General features: G+C 42.9%; 1 protein-coding gene across 3 annotated transcripts in view; it reads left to right on the top strand.

Moving 5' to 3' along the window:
- The first annotated feature begins 18,222 nt into the window (after positions 1-18,222).
- Positions 18,223-25,657, top strand: part of SHB (SH2 domain containing adaptor protein B) — a 68,870-nt gene continuing 61,435 nt past the window's right edge. The window contains exon 1 of one of the 3 annotated variants that reach the window (XM_085529503.1): positions 18,223-19,080. In XM_085529503.1, the coding sequence (XP_085385629.1) occupies positions 18,523-19,080 (558 nt within the window). In that variant the 5' untranslated portion in view covers positions 18,223-18,522. The remainder of the gene's footprint in view (positions 19,081-25,657) is intronic. The other 2 variants (XM_085529502.1, XM_015849495.3) reach the window with 2 other exon arrangements.

Raw genomic sequence — 25,657 nt, forward strand, 5'->3', positions numbered from 1 at the left:
GTGAATCATCCTGCTTTTATGCATAATGTCAGTGATCCATAGTTACCCTGGATATTTCGACAGCTTTGCCTTAAGGAAGTACCTTTTTACCTGATTCACTGAAGTCTTACCTGGGAACACTTCATTGTGATTATGGACCAGAAGGAACAGCTGTGGGAAATGAAGGTGAGATGTCTGTATGTTTAGAATGAAGAACAATGGTCATATATAACACAGCACAGCAGTTCACCAGCACAACAGCTTGGACAAGGGGCATGAGCTCTATTTGCCTTCTTCCAAAATCCAGTAATCTTCAGCTCTGAGAGATAGGAATGCAACATGCAGGCCCCTCTCACTCAAGTCAGAAATCTCATGTTCTGCAAACTCCAGATGACTGACCGTTCCCTGCATGGCCAAATAAAGTTCTTGTGGCTAACTATTAAATTGTTCCTATTCTTGGTTCAGACTAAGTTCAAAAGTGATTTCAGGACTAATTTCAACCTTATGAAGGATATTTCATAATGAAATAGGCAGACCATTGTGGCAAATTTATTACTTGGTGAAGGAGAAATTCAAGCTGTAATTGTTCAGCAGTGTTAACTTGTGACCAGCAGATAGTCTGGTACAGAGGATAAGAAAACCTGTCTGCAAGATGGGTTAAGCTGATGAGGAGCAGCAATACCAAAGCAGAACAGCTCCATACAAGGAGTGAAGTTTCCCTTGCTGCTGAGATGAAAAGTGACACACTTCTGTCCTATGGAGATCAGCCACACAAAGCCACCTCTGAGCAGCAGAGCTACTGCTGGGGAATGGGCTCAATGCCAGGTGAAAGGCTCCCCATGCCCATGCTCATGCTTGATGCTGGGGCAAGTGTATGTAAGGGATATGTTCATGGCACATGTTTGCCAGCTCTTTGTAGAACTATACATGTTGGTAGGATTTTGTCTAATGCATTGTTCATTAAATGTCTTTATATTAAAGCACAGATAAATCTAATTCTCTCTAATGGGTACAGTAAAAATTCCCCAGTAGTCTGGAGTAAGGAATTAGATTTCTATAGTTTTGTAAGGGCTCCAGTGCCTGAAGGATTAGGCTCGCACATCTTTTTATTTTTGAATTGCCAAGTCTAATCTAAGTCTTCTTGGGTATGCTCAGACTTCTCTATCTCTTTACAATGAAAATTTTTTCTCCTTTACTAAGAAACAGTACTTTGCCTTAGCTTTGTATTCCCCAATTAGAAAAGTCAAAGACCAATTAGGAAAACATGAGATTCCTTCTATCTGGATTCTAAATGTCCAATAGGCTCAATGTGCCACAATTATGACACAGGACTGGGAGGAAATAGGATCAACTGGTATATCCCACCTTCCCGACAGTGGCACTGTTATGCTCATCCTGAAGAACTACAGTTTCTGGAGATATCCTGATCAAGTAGCTTAAGCTTCGCAATTGCCACAAAAGAAAATAAATGGAGACAAAGGAATACTTGTTCTGTTGTGGTATGAAGAGGCAAAAAACCACCAGCAGAAACCCACAATAGCTAACATACATGGCAATAATGCAAAAATGAAAGAACATATCAGAAAGATGAAACTAGGTGAAAATCAGAATAAAAACCCTTTTAAAACTTCAGTTGTGGCACCTAAATCAAGATGTCCCAACCAAGATTAGTACTTGGTGTTTATATATAATGTGCTATCCCTGACCTGTCAGCAACACCAACCATCCTACCTTACACCCCAGGCGGAGCAGGGATGGAAGAGGGTCAGGCTCCTGGCAGGGCTACCAAGAGAACAGAAGAGTCTATGATGGTACTCAAGTCACTTGCTCACTTTTTCAGCAAAATAATATAAAACAGTAGAAATACAGCTGCATGTCCTAAACCACAGTGGCCATTTGTAAATTTTCAAATTGATTTTAATTGGATGTCTAAATGCAGTTGTTGTGCTTGTGTCACTTTAGGTATGTTCTCAGGATGGTTAAAGGCTCATTTTGCAAATAGTCAGGTGTAACTGTTGCAAGAAAATAAAAATAAAAATAAATAAAAATAAAAAATAATAAATAATAAAAATAAAAATAAATAAAAATAAAAAATAAAAAATAATAAAAATAAATAAATATAAATATAAATATAAATATTAAAAAAATAGAAAGTTGCTGGTAAAACTAATTCCTGTATGTGATATTCCTATAACACAATATAGCATTCTCCTAACACATTTTACAGAAAACTGATGCAAAAATTTTATACAGCCTATCAAACAAAATGAAAATGTCATTATGCCTATCACTGCTAATCCAGGGGGTCTGTAAAAAGGAAAAACGGATCTTTGACTGCATGGAAGTTGAAGGTGCTTAACTTTTGCATATATCTGCCTATTAAAATCTTGGGAGGTGGAATCTCTATTCAAGCTGCTTCTTATGTATTTACTGAATGGGAAACACTACCTACCTGGACATTTCAGACATGCTTCTTAAAATCTCTGACATTTGGTTTTCAAACCAAAACCTGACAGATAACAGCCTTCTAAAATAGGAGTGTTAATGAAATATGCAAAGATGGCCCGTACACCTGAAAGGAGCTTTTCCAGAATGAATCACTGAAGTGTGTCACTCCTCAAAACCTGGAGACTGGAAGTGCTTGAAGTTATACCAGTGAAAACACACACTTTGGCTGCACTGGAAGGAACTTTATTAGGTACCTGTAATTACTAATACTGCAGTAAAGTGCAGGGGTGTGTTCCACTGGGTCTGTACTTCCTGGAGTAAAAGGATCACATCACCTTCAGACACAACACAGGGTGTAACACCTGTGACAGCAGAGCTGAAGGATCAGTATGAACTTCTTTTGATCAAACCTTGACAACAATATAACCTACAACTCTGCAAACAGACTTTGATGACCCTATTGATATCACCATAATCTGTTGATTGTTTATAGAAACTGTAAGTTTGTTTGCTCTAGGATTATGCATTGTGTTCTTATTGTTACTGGCCATAAACTCACCTGTCAAAATTGTTATATGATCATATCTCAGGAATGAAGGATTATGAGTATATGTGGCTCTTAAACCTGTTACTTTGGCACTTGATACAGTAGGATATACTTTTTCCTCTGGCACCTCAGTGCGTTCATTTCTCTTCTGGAATGTTTTGGACAACTTACCTAATGTAGTGAATTAAATACTAAATGCTCTGTGGAAAATCTGCTAGTTACTTGATGAATGGGCTTCCACCAGCTTTCACAAGCACTTTCATCTCTGTTAATAGTATCACAGCTAGAGGATGTGGGTTAACACTATTTCAGCCTCACATTAGCAATAAAACAAGCACCTCAAGAAAACCTGCAAAACAAGATTACCTTAGACTACATCAAGTCACATGTGTATTCGTTCATAGCATTTGCTACACACATGGAGACCATGGTCAGAGAATAGAAATGGACATTCATAAATTTGAAGTAAACTTCAGATATTGTATTAAATACCCTTAAAATAAATAAATAAAAATTAAAAATTAAAAAAAAAAAAAAGAAGCTTTTTTGTTGGTGGGAAGTACTCCCAGAAATAGAAGGATAGTTGAGAAAAAACACTAGCGATGAAGTGTACTTTGTTGGGACTGTTAACTTTGGTGATCATATATATATTGGTCCAGTTGATTTTATCCTGTAGCAAACTGGTATAAGAGAGGATGGAATGAGACACAAGACAAGAGAGGAGAAAGAATGCTGATTATGTTAAGGGATAAGAAACAAGAAAAGGAAGAAGGGCTTGGACTAATGACTGTAAACGATTATGAAATCTAGAGTCAAGAACTCATGATAGGTCAGCATGATCTATCCTGGATTTCCAGGACTTGTGAGCAGGATGTCTGTAGGACTACACTGCCATATTCTCCATATTTAAAGAAAGATAGTATGACATGGAATGATCCTCTCTTCCTGACAACATGGGTCAGCATGGAAAAGCAACTTGTTAAAAACACAAAATTAAAATGAGAGAGTTTTCTTGAATTCATTGGAAACATAAACAGTCAGTCTATGCTATCATTAACAGAGAATTAACGGCAAGTAAAGATCATAATGCCTGTTCCATACTTTGACATTAGCAGGTGTATGGAACACAGATCCTTGGATATCTTGAATAATAACTCAGAATTGGGAATTTAAAGAATATTAACCTCTGACACTCTCACTAATGATCTAATACTGAGTCAGTAGTGTAAAAGGCAAAGTTGTATTTCATAATGAAAGGAATTCTAAAAGGGTAATTAACAAATTGGTTATCATGTTAAAGGTTCTCCCAGGTTACTATCTTGAAAGATAAATATACCTGTATTACTTCCTGTTCATTTTGTCGGCAAGAGTTGTCCCTCAAAGCAGGGCTCAGTTACTGGAGACTCACTCATAACATGATGCTTTTTCCATGAGTCAGAGTTGCGAGGCCTGTGCTAGGAACTGCTGTGGGAAAACAGAATCTGTCTCCATTCTATAATCCTCTAAAAATCTCCTTTGTTCCTGACGCTAAGTAGAGACAAGCTCAGCTACTACTGCTGTGCTATTAAACCTTTTGCGTATGCAGTCAGCCAGCTTTGGAGTGGCCTGTGAGCACAAGTCTTTTGCTGTGGAGAAAAAAGTTCAATCCAAACGCATACCATGTCTCCTTTCAGCAGCACTGCTCCACCTGGTGCCAGAGGATGTAAAACTATTAGAGCATGTCCAAAAGGAGGCTATGAAAGTGAGGTCTGGAGGAGAAGATCTGTGAGGAGCAGCTGTGGACATTTTGTGTGCTCAGAGCAGAGCAAAGGAGCTGAGGGGAGCCCTCATGGCGGCTGCAGCTCCTCACAGTATGGAGGGCAGCCCTGAGCTCTGCTCTGTGTGACAGCGACAGGGTCAGAGGGAACGGCATGGAGCTTGTGCCAGGGGAGGGGTGGCTGGGGGCCAGTGAGGTGCACCACTGCACTTCTCTGTCAATGAGCCATCACATGAAGCTGGTGGCCTGGCTCTGCAAGGAGCTGAGCAGCCACACAGTCAGCACTCCTTCATCCAGGCCACAGAAACGCAGGCTGGAGATGACAAGGTGCTGTGCTGCAGAGGATGCCCTGAGGTCAGCCACAGAGAGCTGCCTTAGCTCCTGGCACGGGCATAAGCATAGGAAAATGTTGGCATTGAGAGGCAATGTCAACTTGGTGCAAATTTCTGTTCCTGCAAGTTTGGGGAAAATGACCAAGAAGTTGTGAATCATGAACTGAAGGAAGTCTTGAAGAACAGCACTGTCTTTGATATCAGTGGATGTTTCTGTCAGTGGCTAAAAACACAGACAGTATCTTATAGTGTGTCAGGCCATTGCCAGTCAGAACTTGTTTACCCCTCAGAGTCCACCTGGCCATACAAACGCACTGCAAATGACTGCTGCTGACAGTACAAAGGCAGTACTTGGTCAAGATAAGCAGGAGTAATATCGTGCTTCCTTAGATCCACAAGGAGTAAGGAATCAACTGCAAAATCTGCATGCCTGTCTCCTGACAGGTCTAAAGGTAAATGCATAACCAATCTAAAAAGTCAAGCTGGAGAATCTGTAATTGTCTTTCTGTGGTTACTGGAATGTCATGCAAGTGAGGTGGCACAAGACCTCTGGAAGTCATTAATCCACCCCTCTACTTAAAGGAAGGCAGTGCTAAAATAAGGTACAATAAGTGAATGTGCCACTTGCATTGTAAAGTTGAGTAATGCTGGAATTAAAGTTGCGTGCAGAAACTTAATTTAACAACTTTCTTATAGGTATAATAATTCAGCCTTTAATTGCAGAACTGTATTGTGTTTCCATAGAACTCACACTCAATTAGTGCACCAACTGAATGAACTCAGTATGAAGTTCTTTCCTTGATTTCCACATGGAACAACGCCTCACCCCATACCTACTGTACAGTCCATCTCTGAAAACAAGATTATAGAATGTCTTATTTTATTTTATTTTATTTTATTTTATTTTATTTTATTTTATTTTATTTTATTTTATTTTATTTTATTTTATTTTTTGTCCAAGTAGTTGCTGCTTGTACATTTCAGAAGCATCTGTAGATAATTACTTGTGCAATTGCTGAGGCTGAGGTCAGCATGCTACACTTCTTCAGCTTTTTTAGAGGCTTGTAAATGTTCATGGGCAGATGCATTCATTTTCTAGAGTCTCTGGATTTAAATTCCATCTCTTTAGCTCCTTGAAGTGTTATTAAAACAACCCATACACAGAATCATGGAATTATAAGAATTGGAAGACACCTCTGGTAATCATCTACACATTAAACTTTTCTTCTTGTTCAGAGAGTTAGGGTAGTATGGTTAGGTTGTGGTTGGACCTGGTGATCTTTAAGGTCTTTTCCAACCTGAGTGATTTTATGATTCTAGGTTTCTGTTCCAGTTCTCTGCTGATAAGCTCATACTGAAGAAGTGCCCAGCAAAAATGGGTTATTAACAACTTATGAAAAGAATTCTCCTGACAACTTTATTGGAGAGTTATAGCAACTCCTATGAAGTGCTTTTCCTTCATTGTATTCATTGTACTGAAAAAGTAATTAGGTATTCTGAGCTTAATGTGAAAGAGGGTCAAGAACACTGCAGGATTTTTTTAATTTATTTTTTCCCATTAAGTCAAATTGTCACTTCTACACATACTAAAAGCATTGTGTGGAGCTCTTTAAACAAGATGTGTTTCCTCATTAACAAAGAGATTTATCCCAGAAACTGGGAGAAGCAGGGAAATTTTTCACTCCTTTATTTGTTGTCAGAATTATTTGATAATTCACTTTAATGTTTTTAAAATTACACCTCCTGAACAGCTGACCTGAAGCAATGCATCAGTGCCACTGTCAGTAAAATGTGCAATGGACATCCACAGAACAGGATTTTTGCAGGTGAGAGAAAAGCTACTTCAATGTGAAGAATTTTCCTTTTTCTTCACAGTGAAATGGAATTTTTAGCAGACATGACCCCAAGTCAAGTCAGAAAACTCCACAATGTTGCTAAACATAAATGCAAATTTTCCATCTGGAGATTTTATGAATATTCAAAAATAGTCAATTTCTTCTATGCCTGTTTTATCCATCCTAATCTTCTGTGAAACATGATAATTTCTTCCCAGACTGGCCATGGTTCATCATACCATGAGGCTAGATATAGCCAAGATAGACATGGTATGGCCAGCACAGGCAGGATTGACAGCTTTGTAGAAAACACAGAGGAGGTGAAGTAGGACTCACCTGTGTTGCATGTCACTTGAAAAATAACCAGAAAGAATACTGAGCAGCTGACTAATCTTCAGTGAACTGCCTAAATCCAAGTTACAAAATGTAGCTTGTCCCTAATTAATGTGTTGCTAATGAAATTGTGTCATCCTATCTGGGGGGTCAGTGATTGCTGTTGATCTAAGATGTGCTTGTATAGAATTAATTCGCCGTTTTTATCTTTTCCCTTCCAAAGTCTTACATGGATGTCTGTTTTCCCACAGTTTCTGATCAACACATGTCCACCCAGATCTTTTTTGTGATTCTACAGATCATTTCAGACATAACTGACTCTAGGATATGAGAACTCCTTTTCCCAGTTTGCATCAAAATATTGACATAGGTAACCTGTGACTTAAAGCCACCAGTACACTCAAATAAAGGATTTACTTAATTCACAGATGCTACAGGTGCATAACAGAATCCAAGTGGTTTGCTGAAGCAGAACTTCTGAAATGTACAAACATACAGCCTGCAGATTTCATTCAATTTTAAAACCTTGTGCCAGTACCAACAGTGTGCCAGATTCTTCCAATTGCTGTTCAATTTCTGTGGTCAATCAACAAATTAAAACTGTTTTTTTCCCACTTCGCAGTGGCCACAGAGTAAGTTTTCTGCCATTTAATTCTTACTGATCCTGATGTATGGAGGAATTATTTCTCTAGCTTTGTTTTCTGTGTGACAGGAACTTTCCTAATGCTGTCAGCTGTAAAGCATCTGGACTTTTGCATTTTTCTCTGTGCTTTATTAAAGGTTTCCATTTCTGCTGAAATGATACACCTCTTCCACAGGGCTTTGAACACTTGATAGGATCTTGTTCTGATGTGTTACCTAATGCATCTTTACAGAAAGTATGTACTTTCCACTGTGTTAGATACCTTTGTGTGTAATATGCCATCTTTCGGGATGGTTACAAGGTCATAAACAAGTCAAACACAATCTTATCTTTGGTTTCTCTGTCTCTTCACTCTATTCTGTTAACGTTCATTTCCACATGATATCACCCTGTATCAGGGTACAGAGGTACAGAGAGCCCTTGAGAAAACATCATACACTAAGTGTTAACCATCCTGATCATGTAATGATTGTTCTAACAGCCCCTACACTTAAGAGTGAGTAGCTTATGTGTTAACACAGGTAATCACCATAAGAGAATCTGCTGAAGTGTCCTGTGCCAGCCTGCACTGCATGCTGGTGAATGTTGTAAGAGAGATAACATTCCAGCCTGTCAGAAGAAGATCTGTGGTTTTGTATATTTACACAAGATAAAAGACACCATGGAATGGGAGGGGGAAGGAACATCTCCAGGACAGAACTTGCACAGCATGCCTTGGGAAAATCCATTTGGGATCTCTCCAATGCCACATGAAAGCAAGTCTCCCAGCATCTGAAGGGACTTAAGATTGACTCACTATTTACTGTTCTCTTTTTATGCCATCTTATTAAAACTACTGCTTTATTACTCCATTTTCTGTTTACCTTCATTATTGAGATACAGAAAGAACCATGCACTGCACTGTGCCTGCTGCCCCACCTTCAAAACGTAGAGCACCTAGCTTACGTTGCATTTCTGCTTCTGTATGAGCCACTGTTCTGCTGAAGGAAGACTTTGGTGAGGATATAGCACAAAGAATGCTTGCTGAATTTTTCTTTGTACTTGCTCTGCACATGGCAAACGCAAAACCTCTTTTGGCCACTGTTGTCACCATACATGCAAGTTCATATAATGTGATTAACACTAAGCCCTGTATTAGCATTCAATCTGACTGTCTTCAGACAATGACAGAAAAGTCAAAACTCAGATCCCTTGCTAATCCAGTGTAGCACTGAGGGAGAACAGAGGGCTTTCTATATCAATCTTTCAAGAACACTGCAGAAATGTAGGATGTTAAGTCAGCAAGTCTTATTTTTACATTCTGCTGAAGAGAAGCACAGTGAAGGCAAGATGGGTGAAATTCCATGCCTGTTGCTTTTAAATACTCTGTTATATCCATCAAAAGTAGCATGTATCTCCATGCAAAGTAATATTAGGAGTTGTTGTGACTGAACAGGCCTTTTTAGGGTGGATTCAACAGTTCTATATTCTGTAACTCCCAAGTCATGTATGACAATTTGATGTGAAGAGAAAAAACACCAACGGCTCTTCTTTGAGTTATAGTGTGGTTAAAGGTCTGAAATTACTCTCAGCTACTCATGAGCGGTGACAATCTATTACTCCCCACTCCTTCTGGTAGCTTAAGGTCCTCATTTCAAATACAGAGATCCTTCCACAACTCTACTTCACATCTAGCTGAAAGTAAATGGACTTGCCATATTCATAACCATATGATACCAAAACTTGTGCAACAGTGATCTTGGAGGTATAGCTTCTCTCCCTCCAACGGTGGGCAACACAATGTTCTGTAACCTGAGGAGGAATAGTGTCTATACACTTCTGCATTCTCTAGTTCACGTCCTTACCTTGCTGCCTGACTAGGGAAGGCATTGTTAACTGTAAACAAAAGACTCTGGGTTTTACTCAGTGCTCTTCCTGAAGAACCAGAAATTCCTGGCAGTGAATGCCAGTCCCATGTTCTTGCATTCCATAGCTAGTCTTTTGAGGTAAATGCTGTGGTTAATAACCGGTTGGTGTTGTTTTAGATGACAAGAAAATCCCACTGAGTTGATATTTGAGTTCATTAAGATTGGTTTTTCTATAAGATCACTGGCCTGACATTGGTTTATTAGTCTTTATTTTCTAAAGCATGACTACATGTCCATATAATATGAAAGATTTTAGAATGATAAAATCATTTGAGCTTGTAAGGACTCTTATAGGTTACCTAGTCCACTTTCCCTGCAATTAGTAGGGACACCTACAGTTAGATCAGGTTTCTCAGAGCCCCAGCAGCTTGACCTTGAATGTGTTCAGGGAGGGGATGCCCACCACCTCTCTGGGCAATCTGTTCCAGCATCTTGTCACACTTATTGTAAAAAACATCTTCCTTATGTCCAGTTTAAATTTTCCCTCCTTTTGTTTGGAATCATTTCTCTTTGTTCTGTCTCAAAAGACCCTGCTATAGAGTCTATTCCCCTCCTTTTGATAGCCTCCCTTTAGATACTGAAAGGCCAGTATCAGGTTTCCCCAGAGCCTTCTCTTCTCTGGGTTCAGCAGCCCCAGCTCTCTCAGCCTGTCCTTGTGGTGGAGATATTCCATCCTTGGGATCATTTTTGTGCCCCTCCTCTGGATGTGCTCCAACAGGTTCACGTATTTTCTGTACTGACGACTCCACATCTGGATGCAGTACTCCAGGTGAGGTCTCACCAGCACAGAGCAGAGGAGCAGGATCACCTTCCTTGCCTGCTGACTAGACTTCTTTTGATGCAGCCCAGGATATGGTTGGCCTTCTGGGCTGTCAGGACACATCACTGGCTTATATCCAGCTGCCATCCACCTGTACCATTAGGTCCTTTTTGGCAGAACTGTGCTTTATTCTCACAACCAACAGCTTGTACTTGTAGTGGGGGTTGCTGCTACACAGGTGTAAACCTTGCATTTGGATTTGTTGAACTTCATGAGGCTCACCTGGGCCCTTTGCTTGTGCTTGTCTGAGTCTCTGGATTGCATTCCATCTCCTGGTGTGTCAGCTGCACCTCATAGCTTGTCTGAGTGACACCACTTGTTGGTGAACTCCATCTGGATATTGAGCCTTTGACCATAATCCTCGGGGTAATATAATCCCCATCCGCTCTGTCCAATCCACATATTTCCAATTTGTAGCAAAGGATCTTTTGGGGCACTGTGTTAAAGCCATTACTAAAGTCCAGATAGATGACATTAGTGGCTCTTCCCCAGTCCATTGGTGCAATTAGAACATCACAAAAAATGACAAAGTTGGTCAGACAGGACCTGCCCTTGGTGAAGCCGTGCTGGTTATCCCATGTCACCTCCCTCTCTTAGGTGTGCCTTAGCATAGCTTCCAGGCAGATCTGCTCCATGATCTCCCCTGACACAGAGTTGAGGCTGGTTTTGGTAGTTCCCTGGGTCATCATTTCTACCCTTCTTAAAAACAGTTGCAACACTGCCTTTTTTTCAGCTGGGTGGCCTTTTTTTGAAAGAAGAACACTAAGTAACCTAGTAAATTTATTGCTGTAATGTGTTTTGTTCTATTTCTTCAGGTTTAGCGTCACATTTTCCTTCCTCCTATGGTACTATAGCAAAGTAATTTTTAATTTTAGAAGTGCATTTTGATCTTTGAATTCTTTCTTTTCCTTTTTTCTTTCCATGACTTCTCATTTGTGTCACTGCATCAGAGTACCATGGCTTCACTCTCCCTGTTATACCATGAGGGAATAGCTCCTACCTTCTACATTTCCCTCCAGCAACACTGGAATGTGAATGACTACACTTCATTCACTAAGCCATGCAGATAAACAAGAAAATTAACCAACCTTATATTACTACATACATTTTCTGGTAAAGCAGAGAGCTGTCTAAAAAAAAAAAAAAAAAAAGAATACAAATTACAAATGGGAAAATCTATTTCTATCAATAAAATGCTTCAGTGCAAACAGTTCATATGTCATGATGTAAATCTGTATTTTGGCATTAGTGATTAAACTTCACAGTCTCCTGCCTGTGCAATGCTGCACTTGATGTCAGAACTAATGTTGTCAGAATTTAGTAGTAAACACATCTCTAGTGGTTTAGAGGCTCAGCTGATGTCATGGATTGTCAGTGTCAGTGTTCAGTCTGTGCAGAAATCATATATCTTTGTTCAGAATGGAAGATGCCAACAAATCTGGTTTCCTTCACCTCTGTTTTCTGTCTACTCGCATCCCTCCCCTAACCCCCCAAGAACTGTAAGGGAGAGTGTGAAACTCATGGCAGAACAATGTGGAAGACTGGAGACAATGCTTTTCTTGCCTTAGCCTAGACTGATAAGTATTACAAAATGTGTATAGAGGAAATAATCAAAATATATCATATCTGTTTTAGAACTAAAGCCTGGAAAAAATAGTTGGCAATTTTTGAGCTACTATTATTTAGTTCTTGTTTCTGTCGTTGGAAGGGTACATTGTCAGATATAGGAAAGACTGGCCCGTGTTGACACTCCTAGTGTAATATGAGCAGAAACTTTTTTAAATGAATACTGCATGGGAAAGCCAGTATACCAAGGCAAAACTTGGTCCCATTGCACTGTAAGCACGAAACTCCTCTAGGAGAGATGATGCATTGGCTTCTGTAATTCGCTGGACTGCTGAGAGTTCTGGTAAGTCTTTTTGAAAATAATATAATTAGGAACAGCAAAGTATCTTCAAAACCTGAAGTGCATCACTTTAATATGAACATGCACAGAGTCCCTGGATCAGTCTAAAAAGAAAATTTGGAAAGCAAAGTCATTTATTTTAGAATTCAGTGAAAAAGTTAAATGCATGACTCGGGTATAGGATGTAGTTAGGCTTTCAATAAGGCTCCTGGTACTGCTTCTCACAAGAAACTTATCAGGGAATTGAAGTAATAAAGGACTAATAGTAAAACCCTGTGAGAGATTAAAAACTGGTTAAGAGATTGGAAATGAAGGAATAAATGGCCAATGATCATGTCTGAAGGAGGTTAACAAGAGCATGCCTGTGGGATCCATGTTAAGACTGCTGATGTTTGCTAATAATAACCAAGAATAGAGTCTGAACATTCAGCTGGCAAAACACACTGATGACTTAAATTTATGTAGGTTTCTTACAGATTGTAAGGAAATGGAGGATCCCCCAAGAGGTTCTAAGCAAACAAGTTAAGTGAGAAGTACCAACAAAACATATATAGACAACTGCAAAGCAGCAAACAATGGGAAGGCTGTGGAGTAGTACAACAGCTTTGAGTTCAGGATGAATAACGACATCTCAGTAGGGCAGCCACGAAGCATATCCATCAGGAAAATCCTCCTGTTGTGCCAGCAGAGGCTTTCAGGTCAGAACATGTTCTATCTTATGCAGCACAAGAGCACAGGAGCTGGAGAGTACATAAAAAGGAGAGCAGATTCGTGGATGCACAGAATAATTTCGGTTGGACAGAATATCCTGAACTCAAGTCCAATCTACCAGTGAAAGCCAGGCCAGTGTAAATCTGCATGTTTAGAGCCTTCTCCAGCTGAGGTCTGAGCTACATGCTGTGGAGATCACAGCGCCACTCTGGGCCCCTGTGGCACTGCCCAACTTTTCATCACTAGCATTACTGCTATGAAGATACATGTAGTACTGAGCCTCAGAGCAGAAACCAGAAATTCTGAGATTATTGTATATTGCAACATAAAGCAAGGAAAAATAAATAAATAAAAATCCTTGCAACAAAACGACTGTTTATCCAGCCGAGCCAGCGAATGCTCAGCCTCACAGGCTGAATGAAGGTCCCCAGGCAGATTTTACAATTCATGAAGAACTTTCTGCTGCTGCAGCTACATCTCTGCCAGACCTAATCATTTTCTGATGAGCTGCTGGTGTTGGAAAGCTCAAATCCTATGATTCCAGACTGCCCACATCCAAAGCAAACCTGTGATGCAGCCCGTATTGTTCTCCTGCCAGAAACCTTCAGAATGCTTGCAAGTGAACAATGTCCTAATGCCAGCTGGCTTTATGAGCAGTTCTTTCTATGGTGCATCTGAAAGTGAGAGAAAAACTTCAAAATCTGACCTTGTTCATAAGATAAATGACAGAATCATTGGACACAAACTACACTGGTCCTTGGGAGGAAAGAGATTACCTGGAAGGAAAAATATGAAAAGCAGCTCCCTTTCTTTTCCTGCAGTAAGACAGAGTGAGAAGAATCAGCTGGGTTTCAGTAACCAAAACTGATTCCAGAATGAGCACTCCTACCTACTCAGAAGTGATCTGGTTGCTGTAGGTGATCACTTTGGAAAGCAGAAAAATCAGATGTTCACATTTAGCCACATACATACACAGAAAGGAAAATATTTAGAAATATAATGGGCTATAGGTCACAAACTAATCTAGAATCGTTACATGACCATGATGCAATATGCACAATTAGGAGAACTCCAAAATCATTATGGACATTACACACCCTTTCTGAAATATCCAGTATCAGTCACCAAGAAAGAAGCATATCAATAAAGTAAACATTTTCAGTTTTATGATGGCATTTTTTAAAGTGTTGAATGCTTGTGATGTTTTGCCCAGCCCAAAGCTGTGAAAAACAGTGTAATTCCTACTTTCCATCCTTGTGAGAATTCCAGTTGGAAGAGCTGATAAATACAGAAAAATGTTGTACTTGTTTTCTTAGAGAACTGTGAAATTATATATGGCAACATTGCTTGTATGTTTATTAACCCAGAAAGTTATTTGCTATGTGTGGCACTTGCTTCTTTTTCCTCTTTATCTTAATTTAAAATGCAATTAAAATATATAGCAATACTTATTACACATGGAAACGAGACGCACGAGGGGAAATAAATGTCTTGTAAATTCCCAAGAAGTTGCTCCTTAACTTCATAATTTAACTAAATAAATATAATTAGCAGTGTGCGCACTCAGCACAAATGTAAAATAATATACGCTTGTATGTAATAATATATACGTATCAAATTCCAGCTCTTCTTTTGGTCTTGCTGGCAACAAGAATCTCAGTATTACTCATTCTCTAAGTTGGAGCAAATTACAAACCTCTCCCAGTGCTTCTACTTCAAGAGATGAAAAGCTAAACAGGAGCAGATCTACTGACCCTTCTTTCCAAAATCTGGCTTTAAAAAATAAAATAAAATAAAGTAAAATAAAATAAAATAAAATAAAATAAAATAAAATAAAATAAAATAAAATAAAATAAAATAAAATAAAATAAAGTGATTAAATAACCAGCCAGAATTCATAATTCCATTCCAGGCTCTGAAAAGATGAAGCCTGGTTCCTCCATAGATCCGTGTGTCACAGAACAGAGATCAGTCATGCTGTAGGTTCACCTGCGTGAGCATGGGCCTGGAAAGCAGCCAGGAGTGCTATGGTCCTTACAGGCTCAGGTTGGTGCAAGCTTGAGGCTGGTATATTCAACAGGTGGCAGAAAATTAATCTCATTTTTCTGCTATGCTGTCTTTCAGATACTTTTGCTTTCATTTATGCCAGTTAGCACCCAGGCTGGACTTTTCTTGGGCTTACCCAGTCTCCCCAGCTTTCCTTTTTTCACCCACTGATGTGATTTTAAGGTAGGTAAATTAAGAGAACCACTGAAGTATTAGATAAGCTGCCTTGCACTGGTAGCATTTTTTCACCTATCCATCTGCAAAAGCAGTGTTTAAAATGCAGTTCTTTATACATCCATAAGTGATGGCTGCGGAACTGAGCTTGTTGTACTCCTGGGGCCTTCCTGCCTTTCCCATGCCCCCATACTGGAGCCAAATTCTTGGTGGAAAGACTGGTAGAACAGGAATTAGGGAGCAATTAGGAAGCTGGTTTTCTGAGCAATGAGGTCCTTGGAGTCTTAAAGAAATTGAAGCTCATCTCCCTTCTGGGCAGAAACTCATACTTTTGCATAAGGGACATTCCTAGAAATAGAAGTTCTGGGAGTTCTCAGCTATGTGAAGGACCCTGGCTGTCACCAGGTAAGATGCTGGACACCTTCCAGTGTTCATTTCAGTCAGGAACACTGTTCTGTTAAAAGCTATGGTCATTTTAACCCTATGTTGGCAATGGAGGAGCTCTGCTCTCCGAAGGACACTATACAATGTTCAGACTTAGTCTGAGCAAGGTGACCAAACCCAGTAAATTTTCTGGCATTCAAAAGAGAATGGAGCTTTCCATAATGTGTGAATGTGCCAAGAACAAGGTTAAAATGGCCCACAAAACCCAAGGAAAAAAAAACGTGTGAAAGTCTAATCTATCACTACTGAAGCAGTGAGCACAATTTACTTTATTCTGCCTTCAGAAATCATGACTGAAGCTGAGTGTGCCAAATATATCACAGGTATGGCTCTGAGGTTGGATTTCAACAGTACAAAAATGCAAGCAGGGCTCTACACAGCTGGCTTGTAATCCCATGCAGTTAGTGTTTTCTCTTCTCCCCCCTCACCCCCCCCTTTATGGATAGAAAGTATGAGATAAAAAGAGGGCCCAAGTGACTCAACGGGAAGATGGTCCTCCACATGAAAGCATAGGTCTGAAAACCCTGTCATAAACTTGATTTGAGTTGAAGAGGTGATATTGGTGGTTCCAAAAGGAGGCAAAGAACCAAGGTTTTAGTGCTTGTGTTGGTATTCTGAATCTTGGCTGATGGAAGCCTCCCAAGGATGTAATTAGTGGGGACTTCACCATTTTGTAAGCTGAATCCTGCAGTGCAGACTGAACAGATAAACAGTGGTAGCCTCCTGTTCCAGACTAGTTCCCACAATTGTAGCACTGCCAAGTCTAGGTCCCACTTGGAGTGTTCTTTGATCTTCTTTCTCGTTGCAGAGGCCATAGATGGGCTAGAGGGATCAGCCTAAGGATGTTCATAACTGCACTTGAACATCCATTCAATGCTACCAGCTTTCTTCAAGACCAGACCAATTAATTAGTGATAGATACTAACAATGCAGATGAGACTAACACAGCACTTCAGAAGAAAACATGGGAGGACCTGCTAATTGTCTGTGCAAGAGGAGAAAGTTACAGCAAGCAATATTAACCAGTCACAGCAACAGTGGCCCACATGAAAAACCCTCCTGACAATAAATCAGTGTGATTCATGCAGATAACATCTCCAACTCACTAGAACACATAAGGGAACTCATCTGGGAAAGGCATCTACTTACAAACACCACTACATCTTCTTTGCTTAGCAGCACCATCTCAAGCCAGCAGCAGAGCCTGGTGCCCTTCCCTGAGGATATGGTCAAAGACCTCTGTCTCATGGAAGGGAACAGCACACACAGGCAGTGGGGTTGTGATGTCAGGGCTCAAACTGAGGAAAATGGCAGGAGGGCACAGCCCTGGCTACAGGCCTATGGCTTCTCCAGACAGAGGCTTCAGTGCCCCAGCCCATCTGGGAGAGGAACAGGACCCATGACTCCTTCCTCCTTATGGTGGGGGATGAGGAACCCCAGAAGGACACTGCTGCTGCTAATGGCAACAGTGGTGGTGGCTGCAAAGGTTAGCTGTACTCTATACTGCATCAGGCCCAGCACTGCCCGCTGGGCAAGGGAAATTGTCACACTCTGCTCTATATGGTGTGGCCTCACCTTGGGCACTGGATGCAGTTTCGGTGGCATAATAACTTAAAGCCATAACAGAACATACAAAGGGGGGTTTACAAAGATGGTGAAGGAGAAGTTGTGGATCTTTTGTGTGCTCAGAGCAGAGCAGAGGAGCTGAGGGGAGCCCTCATGGCGGCTGCAGCTCCTCACAGGGAGCGGAGGGCAGCGCTGAGCTCTGCTCTGTGTGACAGCGACAGGGCCCGAGGGAACGGCATGGAGCTGTGCCAGGGGAGGGGTGGATGAGGGTCAGGGAAAGGGGCTGCACCAGAGGGAGGTGGGCATGGAACGGGCTGCACAGGGCTGTAAACCTGGCCCCGAGCAATAGGACGACAGGGAATGGCCTCAAGTTGCACCAGGGAAAGTTCAGGTTGGGTATTAGGAGACATTTCTTCTCAGGAGTGGTGATGCAGAGGCACGGGCAGCCCAGGGAGAGAGCGGAGTCACCGTCCTAGAGGTGTTCAAGAACCGTGTGGGTGGGGCACTGAGGGATGTGATTAGTGGGCATGGTGCGGATGGGCTGACAGTTGGACTTGTTGATTTACAGGTCTTTTCCTTAGTATTCCCATGATTCCATGACTCATTTGAGTCCCTTCCAAATGGGAATATTGTGCGATTCCCCGGTGACGGTCACTTCCAAATGGCGCTGTTCCACTTCCACGCTGGAAGCGCCGCTCGCCCCATCCCGCGGCCGCGCTCCTCCCCAGGGCTGAGGCAGCCCCTCCCCGCCCCGCCCGTCCCCTGCTGCCCCGCCCCGCGCAGCCGCGTCCCCCGCCCCGCTGCGTGCTGAGGTCAGGCCGGGCCGCGGTGCAGGCACGGCGGCGGCGCTCGCGAGAGCGGAGCTGCGGCTCGGCCGGGAGCGGCTGCGTCCCGCGGGGAAGCGGGGCGTCTCGGTGGCGGGGAAGCCGCCTGTACGCGGAGCGGAGCGGAGCGGGGCGACCGGCCCGCCCGCCCCGCCGCCCAGCTGCTCCATGCGGGCGGCGGCGAGCGGGGCCGGCGCGCAGGGCGGCGGGGGCAGCGCTAGTCGCTGAGGGGGCCGCGGCCGGCGGGGACGATGGCTAAATGGCTGAATAAGTACTTCAGCCTGGGCAACAACAAGACCAAGAGCCCCCCGCAGCCTCCGCGGCCCGACTATCGGGAGAAGCGCAACGGTGCCGGCGGCGCGCCCCGCCCCGACGGGCCGCCGCACCTCCACCGCCACCAGCACCACACTTCGCCCGGCTTCCCGCACCGCCACCTGCGCGACGACACCAGCGAGCTGCTCCGCGCCTACCGCGCGCAGAAGGACCGCGACTTCGAGGACCCCTACAGCGGGCCCGGCTCCTCCTTGCGCAAGCTGCGCGCCCTGTGCCGGCCCGAGCCCTGCACGCCCGACGAGCCGGGCCCGGCCGCCCCCCGCGCCTTCTCCTCCGCCTCGTGCGGTGCCGCCGCCTCCGCGCCCGCCGGCTCCCCGCTGCTCGCCCGCAGCCAGAGCGAGCGGCGGCCCGGCACGCCGCCCGAGGTGCGGTACATCTCCCCCCGGCACCGCTTGATCCGCGTGGAGATCGGCGACGGCGGCAGGTTCGGCCGTGGCGGGGAGCAGCTGGCGGCCTCCGCGCCCGCCAAAGAGAAGGTGAGCGCCAGGCCCGGCCCTGCCCTCCGGGGCCGGCTGTGGGGAAGGGGCCGGGGAGGCGTTCGTGTCGGTGAGCTGCTGGGATGGAGGGGGCCTTTGTGCGTGCTGCAGGTCGGTGGCGGTGCACTGGATGCCTACCCTGGCGAAAAGAGCTGGGGCTTGTTGTAGAGTCATAGAATCGCAACGGTTGGGAAAGATCTCTAAGATAAGTGAGTCCAGGCATCAGCCCACCCTCCCCATGCCCACTAACCACATCCCTCAGCGCCACATCCATGTGGTTCTTGAATACCTACAGGGGTGGTGACTCCACCGCCTCCCTGGGCAGACCGTGCCACTGCCTCACTGCTCTGAGAAGCAGTTCTTTCTAATATCCAACCTGATACCTGGCTTCTACTGACACTCTGGTACATCTCAGAGTAGATGTGCTGTGGAGGAACATGGAATGTGTTGCTTGTTCCCGAAGTACTGTGATTACAATCACACTATCAGCTCAGCTCCTAGGGTGACAGCAGGCCTGGGCCAAGGGTGCCTAAGGGCTGCTTGGCCTACAGGTGCTGCAGCATGAGTGGCAGGGAGTGCGCCCAGTGTGGTGGTGGTGGTGGTTTTTTCTTCATCTCTGCCCTCCTGTAGTCACTCACAGCCTCTTGATGGTTTTGTGCAGGCCGGGCTGTGTATCAGCATTGTGCTTGTTTTGGCACATGAGGACTAATTGGTTGGTCAGATCTCAGGAGCAGGGTAGAGGCTGTTCTACAGTCTGTGTGAGAAGCAACTGTGCGCAACATTGGAAGGGGTTTTCTTTATGTATTACTAATCCTCCGCAAATCTGTGTACTTTAGTGCTTGCTGCAGACTTTGGCTGTAACTGCTGGAGGAGGCATGTTCCGCTCTGCAGGGCAATGTCTGCTTATCAGCCAGGCTTCTTACATCTGTATCTAACATACATTTACAGGAAGAATTTCTATCCAAACAACAGCATCCTCCTTGCTTTTTCTGGAAAAAATTGTCATGCTCTAACTTCTTCGCCTCCTTGTTCACTGCTGAAGGTGAGGTTGATCAAAGTCCTGTGTTACAACAGCACAACACTTCCCTGCACATCTATGTCTTCAGCTGACAGCTTAAGCAAGCTCTGCAGCCACTGGCGTGGCTGCAAATGCTCTCTTGTCTTTCAGTGGTGGTTCTTTACAAATATTTACAAAAACACTGTAGAAACAGTGCTGGGAATGCTCCAGGCTTAGGAACTCAGGTTTAGGGGAAAGGCTTAGCAGATGCTAGTGCGGCTCTGATGTTCTAAGCACAGCACCTCTGCTCTTCCTGTAAGTACAGGTTTTTGGTGGTGTTTTTTTGGTGTTGTTTTTTTTTTTCTTTTCTTTTTTTTTTTTTTTGTGTGTGTTGAAAATCAGTTTTTCTGCAGTTTGTAAATTGGCTTGTGAAACTTCGGAGTTGTATTCTCATCGCAGGAATTCAAAGTATGTGCTGAACTTACCAATTTAAACGAACTGTGGTTGCATGTTTAAGTATGTAACAGGATTGAATTGAGTGGTAACACATTTCTGTGACAACGTGATAAATTGTGTCCTGCCCAGGTGGAATTCCCAATATACCAGCTTGTCATGATGATAAGAGATTAAAACACTAGCATTTATTACGTAGTCTGTCATTTTACACGTAGCTCCTGACTGGAAGCAACTTCTTTCTCGGAAGTGAATCATCATTAAAGTTACAGTCTCAGTATATTCACTTTCGTGTCAATTACCTGTGTTCAGACCAAGTGCTCTCAGGCAAATTCTTTCAACAGCCTCATGCTGTAGGGAAAATAACTGCTCGGGGCAAAACGATTCCAAGTGCAACTGCTGTTCTTTTTACGTAGGACAGGATTTACTACTATTATCTTTGTATTTTAGGCCCGCTGACGCAATTTGCAAAATGGAAATGAGATCTGTTTCAAGTAACACTCCTTGCTAACTTCTGTGATCATAAGTGTGTGCTGCTGCTTCTAAAATTTGCTTTGAATGAAAGATAGGATGATTCCCCAGAGAAACAGAATGCTCATACTACAACAACATTCTTTCTGGTTTTGAGAGAAAGTATGCATGACAAACAGAAAACCTTAGCCTTCTGAAGGGGCAGGTGTGCTCATCCTCACCTTGTCCCAAGGTTTTTTTTCCCGTTTGGATGGAACTTCCTGTGTTTCTGTTTGTGGTCATAACCTGTTGTCCCATCACTGGGCTGAAAGAGCCTGCCCACTTCCTGATATTGATAGATATTGACAAACATTGATAAGATTGCCTCTCAGTCTTCTCCAGACTAAACTTTTCCAGGTCTCTTTATCTTGCCTCAGAAGGGAGGTGCTCCAGGCCCTTAATCATTTTTGTAGCCCTCCACTGGACTCTCTGTAAGTTCTCTGTCTTGAACATGGGATCCCAGGGCTGGACACAGTACTCCAGAAGAGACTTCACCAGGTCAGAGGAGAGTGGGAGAATCACCTCCCTCAGCCGACTGGCCATACATTTTGTAATGCACCCCAGGACACCATTGGCTTTCTTGGTCACAGAGGCACGCTGCTGGCTCATGGCCATTCTGTTGTCCACAAGGATGCCCAGGTCCTTCCTTGCAGAGTTTCTAACCTGTACTGATGCATGGAGTTATTTCTTTCTGGCTGTGGGACTCTATATTTGCCCTGCTTAACCGTATAAGATTCCTCTCCACCCAACTCACCAGCCTGTCCAGGACTTGTTGAATAGCAGCACAGTTGTCTTGAGTGTCAGTCACTCCTCCCAGCTTTGTATCATCAGCAAACTTGCTGAGTACGTTCTTTCCCTTCATCCTGGTCATTGGTAAAGATATTGAACAAGACAGGACACAGTATTGACCACTGGGGAGCACCACTAGTTACTGGCCTTCAGTGAGACTCTGTGCTGCTGATGACAGCCTTTTGAGTTTTACCAGTCAGCCAGTTTCTCAATCTACCTCACTGTCCACTCATCTATCTCACACTTCCTAAGCTTACCTGACAAGAGTGTTATGCGAGACATTGTTGAAAGCCTTGCTGAAGTCAAGATACACAACATCTGCTGCTCTTCCCTTATCTACCTAGACAGTCATGACTTCCTAGAAGGCTACCAGTTTGGTCAGGTGTGATTTCCCCCTGGTGAATCCATGCTGACTACTCCTGACAACCTAACTTTCTCTCTCTTGCTTGGAGATCATATCCAGCACAGGTTGTTCCATCACATTCCCAGGAACAGAGGTGAGTCTGACTGGTCTGTAGTTTTCATGGTCTTCCTTCTCGCCCTTTTTGAAGACTGGAGTGACACTGGTGATGTTCCAGTACTTTGGCAAATTTGCTGTTCTCCATGACTTTCCAAAGATTATAGTAAGTCTTTTCTCACAGAAAAATATTAGTGTTTAGTAATCCAGGAGTGTTCATTAAAGTCTTGTGGTCTGTTCCAGCACCTCTAATCTGTGTTTTTCTTCTTTTTGAATATACAAGGATATTGCTCTGCTTTCTTTTACAGAGAGCTATGGTTTCCCACTAATTCCATGAGTGGTTTTTCAAGCTTTGTTTCTGACATCTGGGTAGAACTGTTGTGGGTTAAACTCGCAAGAGATTCTGGAATGGGTAGTAGATCCAGAAAAATACCTATTCATTGAGGTTTCATGTGAAGGACAAATAGTAAAGTGTAAGTAACAGCAGAATAGACAGTATAAATTTCTGGGAAAATGATGAACCAGATGATCTGAGTAGTAGAGAAGAAACACACTAAAAGTAGTGGCAGGTCAGGATGCATCTGGCAAGATTGCAGACATAGGTTGTAAAAGTAACCACAGAGTTAAGAATGCTGACCAAAACCAGATTGGTAGCAGGCCGTGCACATATAAAAGTGAGGTGAGCAACCTTCGCAAGAAATAGACCAGGGAGGGTGTCATCACTACGAGGTTATCTTTGAATTCAGAATGGTTTGTGGACTTTTTTACCTAGGTAGTACTGTCAGACAGATTTGGGGGCTTTAGCAGTGATGTGTATCCGAAAGCAAAGGAGATCAGGCAAGGTTATAATTTGTGGCAGATTCATCTCAGTTCCTCCAGTATGGGTGATGAGAAGTGACTGGCTTCTATCTGCAGTGCAGGCCTGGGAGAATTTAAATGCTGTTTTCCTGCAGCAGAAAAATGAGTTCAGTTGAGTTGGAATGGCGTGTTCACACACAGCAGCTGCCAGGTTCACGCATCTGTGTAAGAATGGATGTGAGACTCAGCTTGCCATCAACTCAGTGGACAAACCTGTTAGTGAAGAATGAGCTGAAGTCTTCCTAAGTCACATTTTTTCTGGTATAAATCCGCAAAAGTAGTAACACTTAAAGGTATAATAGGTTGTGGGTTTTGTTTTTATATTTTCTTACTAAAATACTTACGCCTCTGGCTTTGGAGCTGTAGAACTATTTAGACAGCAACTGCATTACCCTCCATTGCAGTAAGTTCTTAGCATTTAAGAGGTGGAGCTGTAGTGTACTTGTAAAAGATGATTGTTTCATAATAATGAACAGCGTTTTCCCTCTCTGTGTGCCACAGAGACAGATCTGTGCAATGGATCTAGATAGGGTGTGCAGAAGACAATATAAGTTGCAAGATCCATTTCTGCAGAAGTGACTGTGAGAGAGCCTGTAAATGTCATGCGGCAGCAGGAAACCATTCAAGGCAGAATAGCTGGTGACTTGATTTCCAGAGGTCTGAAGGCTTATGTGAATCCTGCATTTGTGTAGGAAGGGAAAACTTAGTTTCCATGGAATCCACCTCAGAAGTGTGTGGTGTAGGGACTGAATACTAGCTAAGTGTGAGGGCATCAAACATCTGCCTTTCTTACAGTACAATAGGCAATGAAAATGCTGTTTGAGCTTTCCAATATTAACATCTGTGGATGATTAACACCTTTTAGTAAATGTTGAGAAGGTGTTTGTCTTATTTTTGTATCCACAAGGTCTAAGCTGTATTTGGTCTTGCAAGTGGGAATAAGTCATGTGTACTTAACAAAATCTTACAGCTGGTATTTCAAGATACCTAAGCAGTGTTAGGCTTATTTATTTCCACATATATACTTTTTAGAGCTTATAAGTTTCTGATAAGACTCTGCTGTGTTCCCATGTTTGATCCTCTGCAGCAGGCTGTCGGGCTGCCATTCTTTCCAACTGGACATACTCTGAATCATACCTTCTCTCTTCATGTGGTACCTATTGCCATATGGCTCTGACTTTAAGCCACAGATCTGGAGTAGATACTGGTATCTGCTGGTCTTGTAAACCTTCAAGAGTGGCTTGTGCAAGGCCATGCAAGCTGTATTTCTTTCCACACATCTCACGATGTGATGGCAGTAAGACTCTGCTAGAAATGCATTTTTCCAGAAATGTGAGCGTCATGATCAAGGTATTATTAAAGTCTTATGGTAAGATGCTTAGTTGTTACCTGAACATGTGGAGTGCTAGGAATTTTATGTCTGTTCCAAGTGTTGTGCTAGACCTGTTTGGTTAGAAGTGGGCCTGGCTTCTCTAATGTATGGCATAGCTGGGAACCATCTCAGCTCTGGAAATGATCAGATTTTCATACTCTTGGATAAAGAGAATTGAAGCAGAAAAAGGCTAACTGAGGGAAGTTCTGAAGCTGTTGGAAACATAGAGATGGGAGAAAGGTGTGATCTTCTGAAAGAGCATATTATGTACACTTTCACAGCTGGCAGATCCAAAACACTGAAAGCTCCTCAGTTACTTGATTCAAACAAAATGACCGACTTGCCCTTTTTCTGTACTCATTATTGAATCATTTACATGAAGACTGTACATGTTCCACGTGGCCTCATTCTGAAAAAGTCTAATGTTACAGCAGTGGACCTTTGTCCAGTTTTCACCCCCTACTGTGCAGCTTTATTATCTAACTTGTATGAACCATGCTCACCTGGTGCTCAAAAAGCAGAAGCACATGCCTGCAGTGCTCTTTTGTGTGTTCCTTCTGTTTTTCCATAAGAAAGCAAACAAGATTCTTGTATATGCTGGGGTGTTATCTTAAGTCCAGTATGTCCACTCTGCTCCTGGAAGTAGTAGCTCTGAGTTTTCATGAGTGTAGAAATTAAGCAGATGAGGTGAACTGTTTATTCCTTTTGGATTGTTAGGATGAAACAGAACATTAATTGGAAAGTTGAGTCTGCAAGTTCTGGGCAGAAACTCAGATGGAATTGTTTGCTAAAACTGCTTGTGTCTGTCTTTCCTAGAATTATCCAGCATAAGCTTTCTGATTGCATCTTTAATAACAGAGAGTTCAGTCTTGATGTTATGTTCCTGTGCTCTTTCCAAACAATAGGATGTGCACTTTTCTGTTTCTCCAGGCTGTACTCTGAGCATCCTCTGGACTGAGAGCTGGCCAGTTTGTGTTCTGGAGCAGTTTGTCTGTGTTTGGTGCTTTAATTTTTGTCTCTTCATCTGTATTCATGGTCAGATTTTCAAGTGGTTACTAAAATACATGAAGTTGGCACCAGAGCCTCATCCTTTATTGCAGGAGGCGGAATCATAGCGTAGATCAGGTTGGAAGGAATATCT

The sequence above is a fragment of the Coturnix japonica genome, chromosome Z (assembly GCF_054131305.1).
Source record: "Coturnix japonica strain WE chromosome Z, WE-NBRP24, whole genome shotgun sequence".
Lineage (NCBI taxonomy): Eukaryota > Metazoa > Chordata > Aves > Galliformes > Phasianidae > Coturnix > Coturnix japonica.